General features: G+C 40.4%; 1 protein-coding gene across 4 annotated transcripts; it reads left to right on the plus strand.

Moving 5' to 3' along the window:
• The first annotated feature begins 586 nt into the window (after positions 1 to 586).
• phldb3 (pleckstrin homology-like domain, family B, member 3) lies at positions 587 to 15,597 on the plus strand. 4 transcript variants are annotated; one of them, XM_040030488.1, is made up of 11 exons: positions 587 to 712; positions 2,507 to 2,680; positions 5,712 to 5,819; positions 8,593 to 8,694; positions 8,896 to 8,983; positions 9,519 to 9,720; positions 10,885 to 10,966; positions 11,337 to 11,486; positions 12,118 to 12,328; positions 12,598 to 12,683; positions 14,906 to 15,597. In XM_040030488.1, the coding sequence occupies exons 1-11, from the start codon at positions 695 to 697 to the stop codon at positions 15,038 to 15,040; spliced, it is 1,356 nt and encodes a 451-aa protein (XP_039886422.1). In that variant the 5' UTR covers positions 587 to 694; the 3' UTR covers positions 15,041 to 15,597. The 4 variants fall into 4 exon arrangements, with proteins under 4 accessions (XP_039886422.1, XP_039886423.1, XP_039886424.1 ...); XM_040030489.1 differs by having other exon boundaries at positions 12,121 to 12,328; XM_040030490.1 differs by lacking the exons at positions 587 to 712; positions 2,507 to 2,680 and having other exon boundaries at positions 5,709 to 5,819; positions 7,397 to 8,694.
• Positions 15,598 to 15,617: the final 20 nt, after the last annotated feature.

Consider the following 15,617-nt stretch of genomic DNA (forward strand, 5'->3'; position numbering starts at 1 on the left):
TCGCGTCTTCTACCCTCTTAGCTGCAGCTGGAGATTGCTTTGCTACAAGGAGAGCTGCAGACAGAGAAGGACCGGCTGCACAAACACACGCAGAAGCTGAAGGATTTACAGGAGGAGGCCGGGCAAAGAGAGAAGCACAAACACACAGACAGACAAAAGGTAAAAGATACATGTGATATTATCTAATACAGTTTTAGTATTTTTTTTTCTTTTTAAAAACTTAAAACTTGACAGATGTTATGGGTTTTTTTTTAACCCCTAACCTCCAATGCCACACCTTCATATTTCAAGCCCTCCTCCACTTCGAGTGTCTTAGTGTAGGACTTACACCCCCAGAAGAAACTGGCATGTAGGCTCAGTAATGTGCAGCTAAAGTCAACACAAGATCATGTCAGTGATAAGTCAGCTCCCATGCATTAACCGTTAGATGTCAAACATGTGAGATGTTTTCAAGATAAATATATCCAGCCCTCATTGTAAACAAAGGTTTATAGACCTGTTGCTCTTGTTTCTTTTCAGGCAGAGTTTTTGTTTTGCATTTCAGTTTTTTGCTCGCTCTTTTCTAACTGTCTGTAAATGCAGGAACGAGAGAATCTGGAAGAGGAGCGACGCAGGGTGGAGGAGCTGAAGAGTAGGTGCAAAGAAAAAGGAGAAACTGATCCCAAGTCAGCCAGAAAGTCAGCGAGAACAGCTAATGCTGCAGCTGCAGAAGGCGAGTAGGACATTTTCAGCATGGGTGGAGGATGACAGTTACAGTTACTCATTTGGGTGATCCACAGTGTTCTTTTTTTCTTCTTCAATCAAAACATCTGCAAAACCAACAGAGCCAGCATCATTGTCATTTCATCTACAATGATGATTCTTCAAAATATGTTAAACACAAAACTGACCAGCGGGCTTTAGCCAGATAAGATTCCTTGAAGTTGTGGTAATCAAACGTCTGTTTCCTACTTTAGGGTGTGGGCTGTAAATCATTTTTAAAAACTGCATGCTCAAGATTTCCAGTACCACCCAAAAACACATCTGGGTCTTTTCCGTTTTCTGTTTTTAAACATCTAATCCTGCCTTTTTTTAAATATAGAGAGACACAAAAACATCCCAATGATTGTGTCTCGATGGCAGTTATCTAGATAAAACATAAAACTGCAGCTAATGCTCGGTGTGCTGTTTTGATATATCACAGTGTCTCAGATACAAGGTGTGTTGACAGCGCTGAGTCTTGCACATAATATTGTCTTGAATACAGTGAGTGATTGTTCAGTACCTGTTCAACCTGAAGTGCTAATGTTTACCCACACCTAAACAAAACACAGGATGTGTGTTTTGCCCGTGAATGTAACAGAACAAGATGAGAAACCTTTTTGTTTAAATCGCATTGTTTAATGACAGGTTTAGTGTTGTCCGGTAGCTGGTTCCTTTCTGTGGTAACTTGTCAGATTTATTTGGAAAGGGCTTCTAGAAAACAGGTTTTTCACAAGTTGCTTCACAGAAAAAAAAGCTGCATACATGCACACAAACAGGACCTAAGTACGTGTTGCACAGCACTAAGAGAGCAGGCATTCCAGTGAGGCCGTTGAGTGTTTCAATAGGCAGTGAAGCATTGAATTTTGTGCTTATACTGGAAGTGTGCCTCCGGTTGCCAAACCTTGAGAATAATGAAGCTCTTAAGTTCACTTAACTTTTGTCCACATAAGTACGTACTCAAGTCTTTTGATTGTACACTAAAAAGTTTGAGTCACAACAAGATGTTTGAGAAGTATTGTGAGATCATGATAATAAAGAAATACAAATAACCTGGAGATTATAAATAAGCTAATTTGGCATTTGTGAGTAGCAGCATTGTGCCAGCAATAGTCAGTTTGATATTACTAGCTGTGTAATAAAAGGTGTTAAATTACTTCTCAAAGGAAGTGTAGCATTGTCGATTGATTTCTCTCTAGTAAACTCTTTTATCATGTAAAGTGACGATGGAACGAGGCTTGCCAAACTTTAAAAAGTTCTGCACAAAGTTAAAAATATCTCTGTAAGAGCATGAATCAACCTTTAAAGGTGACCATACTCATACATGGATCTGCACTAAAAAAATCCAGTAAAGAGTTCACTCTTATTTATGTTATTATTATTATTATTATTATTATTATAATCTTGATTGGTGTATTAAATAAGGGTGCTAACAGTGCTAACATCTGGATGTGTGGGGGGTTATTGTTTTAAGCATATAAGTAGAAAAACCAGTGACTGGACTGCATAAAACAGAACGATGGAATGTTTCCATCAATCAACCAGTCAATTCATTCAATAGTTATTGTTGTACTAGAGTGCCAAAGGCATTGTTTTGTATCTCCCCTCCATCCATTCACTTTTGATTTTCCCACATAAATTTCTTGGGGATGTTACATTCATAAACCTTCTCTTAGGCTCCAGAACAAGACACATTTTAGCAAGCAGTTCACAATAAAAAAGCACCTTTATTTACACAATATTTTTTTTTTTGTCTTCATTGCAGGAGAAGGAGGCGATGGAGGCATCAGTTCGGGCCTTTGAGGATTGGGAGTTTAATTTTCTGGAGCGAGAGACCGGCATTGTTGAAGAGGATGAGAGCAAATGCAAGGAGAGAGAGAGTGAAGGAGAGCTTGAAAAGGAAATCTCATGCCAGAAGCTTTTGGTCAACGTTGCACAGGTAAACAGCGCGTCTTTGAGAGAGTTTTTGAGACAGTTACACAGCTGCTCCTTGAAGTGTTATCAGGGTCACATGCTTTTTTTTTCAGTTTTTTCAAGACTCTCACATAAATTCCGCATCAGTGCAGACATGTGATGTCATACTTGTGCATACAATAAGTGGATGAAATGATAGGAACAACTAACACTTGAATATATACCAGTACAACAGTTTTGCAAAAGATCTATAGAAACAGGACCCAGTTCTTTTTGATCACAGTCTGGACAGTCTCCATGCTTCTTTTAGAGACACATAAAGATTGTCGTTTTTTTTCTAAAATGTGTTGCACCATGCTCCTAGCTTTTGCTGAAATCTGTTTTCCTCTTTTTGAGAGTTAAAACGAGGAGAAGACCGACCAGAAAGTGAACGGAAGAACCACAAATTTGTGCTCCTCCAACAATAATCACAGAGTTGTTGGCATCAAACAAAGTGATAAATCTGACTCGGATAGCATTTCAGGGCTGTTGCACATTAAAAGTGAAATTAATCACATTAATCACCACATTAGATGGGTTGTTCTGCTGTACACATAACCTCTCTTTGCAGTTACAGTTCATGCTTGTTTTTATGGATTTAAGGCTTGTTCTTCTTCTTTCGGCACAAGCTTGTACTCTTTACCTCAAAACGTCACCCTGATTATGTTGCACGGCGCTATACAAGAAGCTTAATCAGGCCACCATGAGTGAAAAATTATAGAGCAAAACACATGGAAGCAAAAGAGGAGAGATGATTAGGAGAGTCTGAAAAGATTAAAGAAGATGAGGAGATATGGAAAAAGAAGGGTTGCACAATCCTGACTGAAAGATAATATTGTCGACTAAAAATGCTTGAAATCATGCTTATTTGTGAGGGTATTTTTTTAAGAGATTAGCTATTCTGCCCTTGAGCAACATTAAACCAACAAAACTCTTCAGATCAGGATTCCCATGGCAGTTTCAAAAGATCTGTAACATGTTGGCACTTGAATTTAAATTCAATTGTTCAACTGACATGTTGGGTGTGCGTACTCTTATTTATGGACTGGGGTGACGTGGCTCAGGGGGATGGGAAGCGTATCTGTAACCGGAAGGTCACCTGTTTGATCCCTGGGCTCTCTGTCCTGGTCGTTGTGTCCTTGGGCAAGACACTTCACTTACCGCCTACTGGTGTTGGCCAGAGAGGCCGATGGCGCGATATGGCAGCCTCGCTTCTGTCAGTCTGCCCCAGGGCAGCCGTGGCTACAACTGTAGCTTGCCTCCACCAGTGTGTGAATGCGAGAGTGAATGAATAGTGGAATTGTAGAGCGCTTTGGGTGCCTTGAAAAAGCGCTATATAAATGCAATCCATCATTATTATTATTTTAATTTCTAATTCAGTAACTGAACTTTGAAAACCAGCAGTCTGTATGTGGACTTCACCTTAATTCAGGGGTGGGCAATTCCAGGCCTCGAGGGCCGGTGTCCTCCAGGTTTTAGAATCACATGATTAGGTTAAATGGCCTGCATTTGTATAGCGGTTTTCTAGTCCCTAAGGACCCCAAAGCGCTTCACACTACATTCAGTCATTCACCCATTCACACACAGGCGATGGCAAGCTACATTGTAGCCACAGCTGCCCTGGGGCGCACTGACAGAGGCGAGGCTGCCGGACACTGGCGCCACCGGGCCCTCTGACCACCACCAGTAGGCAAACATGGGGTTAGTATTTGGCATGCAGCCAGGAGGCAGCCTGGGATCGAACCACTGACCTTCTGATTAGTGGCTGACCTGCTCTGCCACCTGAGCTACAGCCACCCATTTAGCCATTTAAATCAGCTGTGTTGGTTCAAGGACACATCTAAAACCTGCAGGGACACCGGCCCTCGAGGCCTGGAGTTGCCCACCCCTGCCTTAATTCCTAGTGCAATTTTTTTTTTCCTGTGTTGTCAGGTCATTCTTCTATCATGGTTGGGTACTGCTTATTCTGAGCTAAATGTTCAGACCCCAGTAATGATCTCATGCTGATTTTAGCAGGCAGCATGTGCTTCGTAACATAACCTGATGATGACACTAACTGAAAACTCATCCTGACTAGCCAAACTGTGTGCCAGAGTGGAGTTAACGCGATTAACGATCTTATGCCTCATTTAGAAGTCTTCTATACTCTGAATAGTCTCACTCTCTCACAGATTATGTCCAATATTTTTTATAAAAGGAAAGAAACGCACCAATTACACAGAATGACGCAAAAACAACATTGCTGACATTCTAAGTCAGAGGATCACCAAAGAGGGATTAATGCTCTTGGGAAATTTTTTTTTTTTTGCATGTCAGTAATTGCTGAGATATTTCAAAGTGAACCAACCAAACATGACATGCTAGGATAGATAAAAGAACTAAACTTAAATTCTTAATAGTTTGTTACTTTGTACACCGGTAGTCTTGACTTACATTTTAATGTTGGCTGTTCCAAAAAGCTGTTCTTCCTTCCAACATTTACAATTCCATAAACATAGATGATGAAAATAATGTTCAGTTGTTTCTCAATTAGCTTCAGAATGTAGGAGGAGGAGCGTAGCCCCAGAGATGAAGGCTGGGATTGTGTGAGAGGGATGCCAGTTGACTCAGCTGCACTGTGGCCTCGATGCACATGACATCTCTCACTCTCTTATTGTGACACACTTACTGCCCTAAAGTGGTGATTTTATATCAGCCATATATTCATTGAAGTTGCTTCTCCAGTCCTGCTCTCCTGTGTCAGTCTTGTGCCTCTCATTAACTTGCAAAATGGCCATTTGATTTGCATTGTGTCTCGGCTGAAGAGATGGACTCAGCTTAGTGACCTGTATTTACTCACAGCGACATACGCACTGTCACATCGGGGGATATTTACTCAATATTACATCACAGCATAATGAAAAGATAAGGTAAACTCAGACCAGCTACATGAATCAGCTACAGCACGTGACATTATCTCGGAGGACAGGAAGCCATATCCAGTCCGCACTGATGGGAATGATTGTCTGAATTTTCAGGAGCAAGTCCAACGGTTAGAGAGACAGCTGCGGGACATGGAAAAGGAGAAAGAGAGAGAGATGAATGCCTTGAGGAAAGAGAAGAGGGAGCTCATACACACCCAAATGGTATGTGGGATTTGTCATACTGTGGGTTTTACTAACTTTTGGTCTTTATTTAACTGGTGTAGTTTCTATTGCGATGGCCACATTTGTTAGTTCTGTTACTTTTCTGTTTTACCAATCTGTTTATTTCTTTTTTGTGTTGTCTGTTCTTGATGTTTCATATGCTGGAAGCAGTATTTGATTATTTGGTTAAGGCACAGCAGGCAGCTAGCTCCTCCTAATGACGGTGGCTGTATTTGAATTTTTTACATTTGACATCGTCATGCCTCTAATTCTTGGTGGCATAGATTCCACAACGTGCTTGAAACACCCCATATAGAGATGGCATCATCATACAGCTACAGCAGATTTTACACTATTACAGTACCAGCAGCCTGAGCCACTGATACAATGCAGGATGGATCCATGCTTTCATGTTATTTACACCAAATTTTGATCCCACCATCCCACAATCTCAGCAGAAATCAAGACCCAGCAGGCCAGCAACAGTTTTCTAATTTTCTGAAATTTTCTGATTAAGAATCTTATGATGAGTGTTTGTTATACAAAGTATAGTAAACGAGGTAAACCAGGAAGTGAGTTCAGATATGAGTTAAATGTTTTTTTTAAGCAGCACAGAATCTGTCTGCAGATTTCAGTTCATAGTGACAAACCTGCAGAGGGCTATCATATGACCCTACAGATCCCCTCATTGCTTTAATATCTTTCAACTGCTGCAAATGAACAGGTTATTCATTCTAACGTACTTGTCTACATAAGGCCAATAAGCATTATCTGTCTGAAAAGGTCTAAAAATAACTTTAAAACCTGTTTGGGGGGGGGAAGCCCTGAGCTGGTGTCCCACTACTACTACTGAATTTGTATAGCATTTGTATAGGTTACCACATTGGCATTCACACGTGACTGGTCTACTAGACTTGTATGGATGGTGGGCCAACTGCCAAACCTCCCAGACTTGTTAAAGGGTAGAAATTCAAACCCACATCTACTCCTGACAGTTTCTACAAATTCGCCTTAACAGTTGGGCTTCCACCTCGTACAGACAAAGCCTACACTTTTCAGGCAGTTTTTGGTTCACTTGCACCATTCTCATCAGCCTTATTTCAAGCCCCAGCAGGCACTAAATAAAGCCTAGGCAAACTGGATTAACTGCTTAGAACCAAGCAGCAGAGAAAGTTGGTGGCTAGTTAATGATTGAAGTAGAGCATTTAACAGATTAAAGAAAACATATTAACACCGTGAGGCAATAAAGAGAAAAACAAAGTTACACGAGAGTCAATATTATTTGTAATGTACAGAGAAGATTGACTCCAGATAAATGCTGCTGTTGCAGTAGCATAAACCTATATATTAAGTTAGGTATTAAAAACCTGAAACAAATTAAACAACCTCTATTACTGGTTACAGTTCCTTAAGTGCATAAATATGTTTTTATTCAATCTGAGCACAACTCAACAAAGATCAAAAGAGTTGCACTGCTAGCAAAACTAAAGCTGGATCCAAATCTCTAAGTCACTTGTGAGTAGTGAAAGATTTCCGAAAGTCTAACATGTGTCCATGACCTGTTTCTTTCTTTACAGTTCAGTTTCGTGAAACATCTATCCAGCTCTGAGTATAGTCCACGCTGTCATGTGTTATGTGTTTTCATTGTTAGTACTTTCTGCCCAAAAGTGTGTGATTTACTCAGTGACTCATTAAACTATGCTGTGGCTTTATCACACAGTCAGTGGCTTGCATTTAATCGGAGTTATGAGTAAAAAAAAAAGTAAAAAAAAAAAAGAGCAGGAGACAAGATCTGGATGAGTAAAAGGGAAAATGAGACAAGCAGAGGGAGGAAGCGAGAGTGAGCGAGGAGGGGAGAGAGAGAGCAAGAGAGAGCGAGATTAACTCAGGCTAAAAGGAGGGAGGGAAAGGGGTAGAGAGGGAGGAGTAAGCAACGTGAGGGAGGGTGCTGCAGTTGTGAATGTGTGGATGTCTGAGAGAGAGAGAAGGCAAGCTGGGAGAAGTTTCACATCCTTGCAGCGATTGGTAAGTAAAATGACTGCACTCAAGTTGATTTGTGTGACTGAGGGTCTTTAAAATAGCGTCCGTCATGAAACTGGATTAATGTGAAGTTCATCAGCTGTTGTAAATAAGAGAGGGGACTGAAAAAGGGAGGGCAGAAGGGAGTGGCAGTACAGAGGAGGAGAGAGGGAGAAAGCAGTGTCAGACAACATGGCCAAGTGTGTATGACTTTAATATGACTGCATGCAGGATGTGGTTTGCTTGTCACAGATGTGTTGGGAATTTTAGTGCTCTGAGCTGTTTGTGCATTTGTATATTTGTATATTTATTTGTGAAAACAGTTGGATCGTATTGTGTCAAGAAAGCTTTTGAATATTTATCAAATCCCTTAGAAAACAACACTGATGTATGTGCAGCAGATGTTTAACAGCCACACTTCTGCTGCCAGCATGTGCTGTTGTGCTGAGTAGTGAAAGAGATGGACAAGGGTTAAACAGTGGACTGCATGTAGTGACTGAATTGCTCATGTGTTTGTGAGTCAAGCAGGGAGAGGGAGGGATAGAGGGGAAGATAGTGGAGCTGTGATAATTTTTTAACTCATTACAATCCCTCCTGGAAGTTTTAATTCTCAGGCAGATGTGGTATGTTGAGAATGTGTTTTGCTTTACGGTTACAGTTGGTGAAAATGAACAGATTGTATTTGTACCCTGTAGCCAGTGTTGATCACAGATGCTTTACTGAGGTTTGGAATTTAAACCTGGCTTTCAAACAGGTTCACAAAGACAAGAAGCCGCTCACCGACTGGTCTGATATCACCAGCTCAGCTCCCTGCATGATGTCTCTTTCTCCTCTGACGGTTCACAAGCCTCCGCAGGTATGCAGCTTGTCACACAGGTTTGGTTTTTTGTTTCTGCAACAGTTAATGTCATCATTTGGTCTAATGTCATAATTGACATTTGTGCATTAATTCAATTACTGATTTCCAAAACATGTGCTGATAGCTAACAGAAAGATCTGAGATGACAGTGTCTGTGTTTTGAATGTACTTTAAGCACACTGTCTTTTTATTTTTTAGGATCCAAGCAAAGAAGGTGTCGGTCTGCCCAGGAGACGAAGCTCGCATCGCAATAACAGACTAAACGACAGGCCGGTGTCAGCACAAGGTGAGTCCAATTTTTCTACCTCGCTTTGTCCTCCTGATTGCTCAGGCTGAGATGTTTGTGATATAGAACAATAAACATGTTCTCTCTGCACCCTTGTGCTCATTTTGTCTGGTCTGTTTGCTCAGTTCCCTCCCTTTTAGTCAAATCAAAGGCGTGTCAGTAGAGTTGGCAGGTCGTTATTACATTGGTTTTGCCTGTGCGGACCAGATGAGCCTGAGAATCACCCATATACTTAAGCCTTAAATCTCCCCAGTAGTATCTGTTTTTCACATGCCCATCTATCTGTCATTAAATAGTAGCCGGATCTTCAGGGTCATGTCACGTCTTGTCAGGAGTTTGCTCTTCTTCTTAATCCTCTAAGTCTCTTCCTGAAAATCATATCTGACTCTTCTTGTATGTAAAATATAAAATGAGTGAGTTAACATTTTGATACCACATGATGGATTTCTCTCACGCCGAATCTTATAAAAATCTATTTATGCTGACCAATGCATATTGTTCTCACATGTCTCTTTTTATTTCCTTCCACTTTCAGTGCTGGTAAGGATGCATCCTGACAGCCAGGCCCCAGAGGCTTTCACATCCCCTGTCCTGTCCCATAGACTGAGCAATGGGCACAGCAGTGGGCACGGCAATGGGCACGGCAATGGGCACGGCAATGGGCACAGACCTGGGGCCAGCAATGGTGGTGGAGTCCTAACTCCATGTAATAGTACAACAAGCTCTCGTGCTGCCAGGTCAGTGTCTTCACTTTTTCAAAAGCAAATGGGGTTCTTTAATGCATTTTTCAACGTTCATGTACTAGGTAATTATATTCACATGCAACCAGAATGGATTTTAATTGCTATTCTTTTGGCCCACTGAGTGGAGAAATGTAGCATGTGAAGGGTTTTTGCGCCATAATTCACATTTTTAATACAAAAAATATGTATATATATATATAATTTGACACTATTAATTAGTGGGTCCTGGTTTGTGGTCATCAAGTATATTTTCAGACACACAAGGCACTATAACCACTTGGCATCAGGTTGCTCCATGACCACAGTTTCTGTTTGTTATGTCTTTACTATAGCAGATAAAACCATTTTTGATAAATTAGGATACTTTCAAACACATTGTGGCAGCAAAGTGCAACAAGAAACCCTCTTAATCAGGCCAAAATTGCATGAACACACAATATAAACCACGTTGGGTGTAAAATCAAAGTGGGAGCAACCACATTTTGCTATTAACTATTTTCCCACGGCTGTTGTTTTGTTTTCTATCCATATTAGATTCAGTAATTGGTTGAGCAGTTTTACTATATTGCATTATAAATTTTTCCAGTTGGAATAATGGTCAAAGGATGGATTTCAGATTGGGCCAAAATGACCAGATTATTTTATGTTTTTTGGCTTAATTAACAAACGACGTTAGCAACACTGTTGTGAACTTGCATACAACAGCAGCAACAGTTGAAGGCGTACTTTGTTGTGTTACTGGAAGTAAACGGGTGTAGGGCTGTCTGTTAATGATAAAACATTTGCAAATGAACATGGGGCTTGCGCAGCAGCAGAAGATAAGGTTAGGTGTCGGTTGAGGTGATTGCACTGGTGTTACAAGTCTGTTCATTGAATAGTATTGGACATACTACATGATGGGTTTCAGGAATACTTCATGATGTAGCACATGTCATGATTTGGCCTTTTGCATTGTCACATCCTGTTAAACACTAGCTCAATCTTTGCTGATGATAAGCTTGAGTCTGGTTGATTATGCTTCATATGTCCATTTAATTCTACTGATAACTTGTTAAACAAATACAGCTAATTGGATTATTTTCTAAAGAATTTTTTTTTAATTTAAACTAACTGTATAAGGCTTTTGTACTCAGTTATATTATTCCTTTTTTCTTACAGTCCATGCCTTTTGGATCTCATTGAGATTGAGAAGAAACTGAGGGAAGCCAAAGCAGAGAGAGAGAGGCTGCTCAGAGAGCGGGTGAGTCACCTGCTGTGGGAAACACTCGCTGACACCTCTAATCATCAGCGACACACTGAATTAGATACGCCTGTCTGATTACTGACACCCACTCAGCTCCAGGAAAGTAGACAGCAGATGTTTGGAGTTTTGCAATGCATGTTTGTAGCACTGGCAGTTGGAGAAACTAAAAAAATGTGCATGCATATGAGAGTTTCAGAGAATTTCAAAAAAGGAATGGGAGGATTTAGAGTGTAACTCTGATTTCAGTTTCCTTTATGCTTTTGGATGCATACCTCCAGCTGGGTTAAACCAGTGTCGCTTCCGTCTTACTGTGTTACCTTGGAAATGGTTTGGATAATAATTTGTTTTGATGTGCGTGTGAACTCAGGAAGATCAGCAACGGTTGCTGTTGGAGGAGAAAAGACAAAGAGAGCTTAATTCTTCCAGAACAGAACCACCAGAACCAGAGACCCCACAAAGACCAGAGCCAGAACCTGAAGAGCAACAACGGGTCATCTCTTCCCCAAACACCTCTGAGGTATGAATGAAATTCAAACTATAAGTTAGTGAAAAATATTTTGTTTTCCTTGTAAAATGATTAAACCTAATGCAACAGACACGCATATGTAGTCCTTTTAATCCATGTATTCTCGATGTTCTTGTCGAGACCTGATGCTGACATTACCCACAATACAAGGAGTTTCCACGAAACTCTAACGCGGGATTGTTAGATTAGTTTTGAGAATTGTTGCCTCACAGTAAGAGGTTAGAATCCACCAACTGGCTGTGTGCAGTTTGCATGTTCTCCCCTGTGTTTGCGTGTGTTCTCTCCGGGTACCCTGACTCCTTCCCTGATAAGGAGAAGCAGAAGCGAATGGATAAAATGTTTCTGTGGCGGTACCAAAAGACAATGCAAGCTTTGACGCTTAAGTCACCTGTTTTGTTGTTATTCTGTTTCATTTTTCATGATTTTATAAGTAACTGACTTCCAGCATCTTTAACCAAGACATTTACATTTTTATCATCTCATCCTTGGGGTTTGGGGACCCAAAACAAGTGTAACCACTATAAACTCCAATAGGAACTGGTCAATTTATCATGGTAAATTGACTGGTTTTTGTTTTTTTTTTGTTTTTTTCAAGCTTCTTTAAAGTCCATTTGTCTTCCAGCAGCGTAGCCTGCCCCTCTTCCTCTCTCCAAACTTTGACCTGAGGGCCCATGTGGAGTCTCTGGGTCATGGAGTGACTGGCTGCACGGAACTGCGGCTGACGTCTCGACGCTGTGCGGGCTTCCTGACCAAACGAGGGGGGAGGGTCAAAACCTGGAAGAAGAGATGGTTCCTGTTTGACATGGACCACAGACGACTAGCCTACTATACAGGTTAGACTGGTTGGAGGGGTGTGCTCGCTGACTCTGTGTTTGCCTCTTTGTTTGAATGAACCTTTCTCTGTCACGCTAGGAGGTGGTCAGACTTATTATAAGATTACATCACATCAAAGTTTTTATTCTAAACATTTTTTTTTAATTTTTTTCTTACGTTTTATTGTGCTTTGTAGAAAGAACAAGGAATTTTTTTTTTTTTTTTAATTCACATTGACTTAAATATTCAATATTAATGTTCTAAAATTCCTTTTTTGCCTTTGCTGCAGACTGTGATGAAAGGAAGCTAAAGGGAGTCATTTATTTCCAAGCAATAGAGGAAGTTTACTACGACCATCTACGAACAGGCACCTCTGTGAGTTCTCATATTTTACACAACTGGACTTTAAATAAATCTGTGAAGTTTTTCATGTGTTCCTGAGCACAGACCTTGGATCAGAAGGGCAACAGTTTGTAAATGTAGCTTAAACTGCACTGGACTCGTTTTGTAGAGGTTCTAAAGTCATTTCTTGACATGTCATCCAGTCATAAATCCGCCAAAACACTTTCAAAAAATATTTCTAGAATCTCTTTACAGAATGTTTTCAGGACCAATATTTATAATGATTATTAAATATATTACAATAGCGCAGAGAGGAAGTCCAATAAATATTTTCTTTCTCCTGAAACGTACAGTTAACACAAACAAAACAACTCAAGTAGAATTAAGATGACTATCACAGGTACACACATGTGCGTTTGAGTTTATTGTAGTATGTAAACCAGTTACAAAATTTGTTTTGCTACCTTATATTTCCAAATAGTTTTGTTTATATGATATGACCTGATACATGTACCATCATATTTGAATAGACTAGAAATCAAAGGTAGGTTGTTGGTAACATTAGTACTGCTTAGTAAGACTTTTATTTGGTGCTCACAGGCATCTTCTAAGAAAGTAATAGTGTCAACCCTCTTACTTACAGTGACCTTATTCACCATGTAGGAATAAATGAGGAAAAGAAAATCCTCAGGGAAATAGTTTGTGGTCAGAAGATCCTGTTCTTTTCTTAGTTGTGTGAAACAGGTGATTATCAGTCTGCACTTATACAACAAATAGAGGCTAAGTTACTGCTGCAAGACAGAAATTAGAAAGATGGTTAAAAAGTACAAACATTATTGTAACATTAATCTCTTATTACCAGACTTTTGTTCTGCTGGGCAGCGGTTTTACTCGGATATACACTACCAGTGAAAAGTTTGGACACACCTTCTCATTTAATGGTATCTATCTATACAGATAGATAGATCTAGCAAAGAAAAAAAAAAGATAAATAACTCTAAATATGCCTTGCATTTTAGATTCTTGATAGAAGCCACTGTTTGCTTTCTTGACAGTGCTGAAAACCCTTGACCTTCTCTCAATGAGCTTCATGATCACTTGGAATGGTTTTCAGTTCACAGGTGTGCCTTGTCAGGGTTCATTTGTGGAATTTCTTGCCTTCTTAATGGGCTTGTGTTGTGCAGAAATTAGGTTGGTACACAGCTGACAGCCCTATTTGGTTCTTGCCATGATTCTAATAGTTGTCAATCAGCTAAGTAAAAGGAAACAACAGGAAGGAAGGATAGGAAGACTAAGAGTCACCTCTGCTGCTGAGGATAAATTCATCTGAGTCACCAGCCTCAGAAATCGCAAATTAATGAAAAGCAATGAACACAAGATATTTGTTTGGACCAAGAAACACAAGGAATGGACATTAGACCAGTGAAAATCTGTGCTTTGGTCTGATGAGTCCAAATTTGAGATCTTTGGTTCCACCCGCTGTGTCTTTGTGCAACGCAGAAAAGCTGAACGGATGTTCTCTACACGCATGGTTCCCACCATGAAGCTTGGAGGAGGAGGTGTGATGGTGTGGGGGTGTTTTGCTGGTGACACTGTTGGGAATTTATTCAAAATTGAAGGCACACTGAACCAGCATGGCAACCACAGCATCCTGCAGCGACATGCCATCACATCCAGTCTGCGTTTAGTTGGACCATCATTTATTTTTCATCAGAACAATGACCCCAAAAACACCTTCAGGCTGTGTAAAGACTATTTGACAAAGAAGGAGAGTGATGGAGTGCTGCGCCACATGGCCTGGTCTCCACAGTCACCTGATATAAAGCCAATCGAGATGGTTCAGAATGAGATGTACCACAGAGTGAAAGCAAAATGACCAACAAGTGCTCAGCATGTCTGGGAACTCCTTCAAGACTGTTGGAAAATCATTTCAGATGACTTATGAAGCTCATCGAGAGAATGCCAAACATGTGCAAAGCAGCAATCAAAGCAAAGGAGGGCTGTTTTGGAGAATATATAATTTTTTTTTTGCTTGCTACATAATTCCATGTGTTCATTCATAGTTTTGATGCCTTCAGTGAGAATCTACAATGCAAATAGTCATGAAAATAAAGAAGAACGATTAAACTAGAAGGTGTGTCCAAAATGACTGGTATATCTTAACAAACAAAACAAAAAAAACATTACCACTAAGCAAAAAAAAAGCTGCTCTTCATCAGCTGATGACGGTTTCATTGTCTGTGCCTTCTTTTTAGTCACCACGGCCCAGTCTGACGTTCTGTGTGAAGACATATGACCGTCTGTTCTTTCTGGTGGCTTCCAGTGCAGTGTCCATGCGGATCTGGATGGATGTTATTGTCACAGCAACAGACGAGCATAGTCGTTATTAACTTTTGAATTTACAATCCTTGCTTCTAGGCAGGCAGCACAAGAGGGCTGTGTTTCCCTCTCTGCTGTCTAAGGTCCGATTTTGTTGAAGATCCACCTCAGGAGCTCATTCTATACCTGGACTCATGAATATGTGAATAAAGTGCACGAGATACAGATGTGGTTAAACTGAGTTGTGGAAACTGTTACTGACAGAGTGATTGATGGCGACAGAGGTTCACCAGCTGCAATCCACAAGCAGCTTCACTCAGCAGCTTGCACAATGGGTGTCTGTTACTGGGAGGTGTTAAGCTGAGTTTTACCTCCCTCTCCTGGTCACAATCAAGCATTACAAGAATGATGTACACTACGCAATAATACACTACAGCAGGTGGTGAACATAATAACAACTCCTGTGCAATACTATGCATTCCACTGTAACAGTCCAAAAATAAGTGTACTTAAATTAGACTGTCAGAGGCACGTTGAGGTTAAACACTGTGACCGTTTTGTGTTGTAATATGTTTTGGATTGCTTTATATTGTCAGATGTTCCCATTAAAATGTCCAAATTTTTCTCAGTTTTTATTGAAGATGCATT

Source organism: Simochromis diagramma, unplaced genomic scaffold (genome assembly GCF_900408965.1).
Source record: "Simochromis diagramma unplaced genomic scaffold, fSimDia1.1 OVJJ01000361.1, whole genome shotgun sequence".
Taxonomy (NCBI): Eukaryota; Metazoa; Chordata; class Actinopteri; order Cichliformes; family Cichlidae; genus Simochromis; species Simochromis diagramma.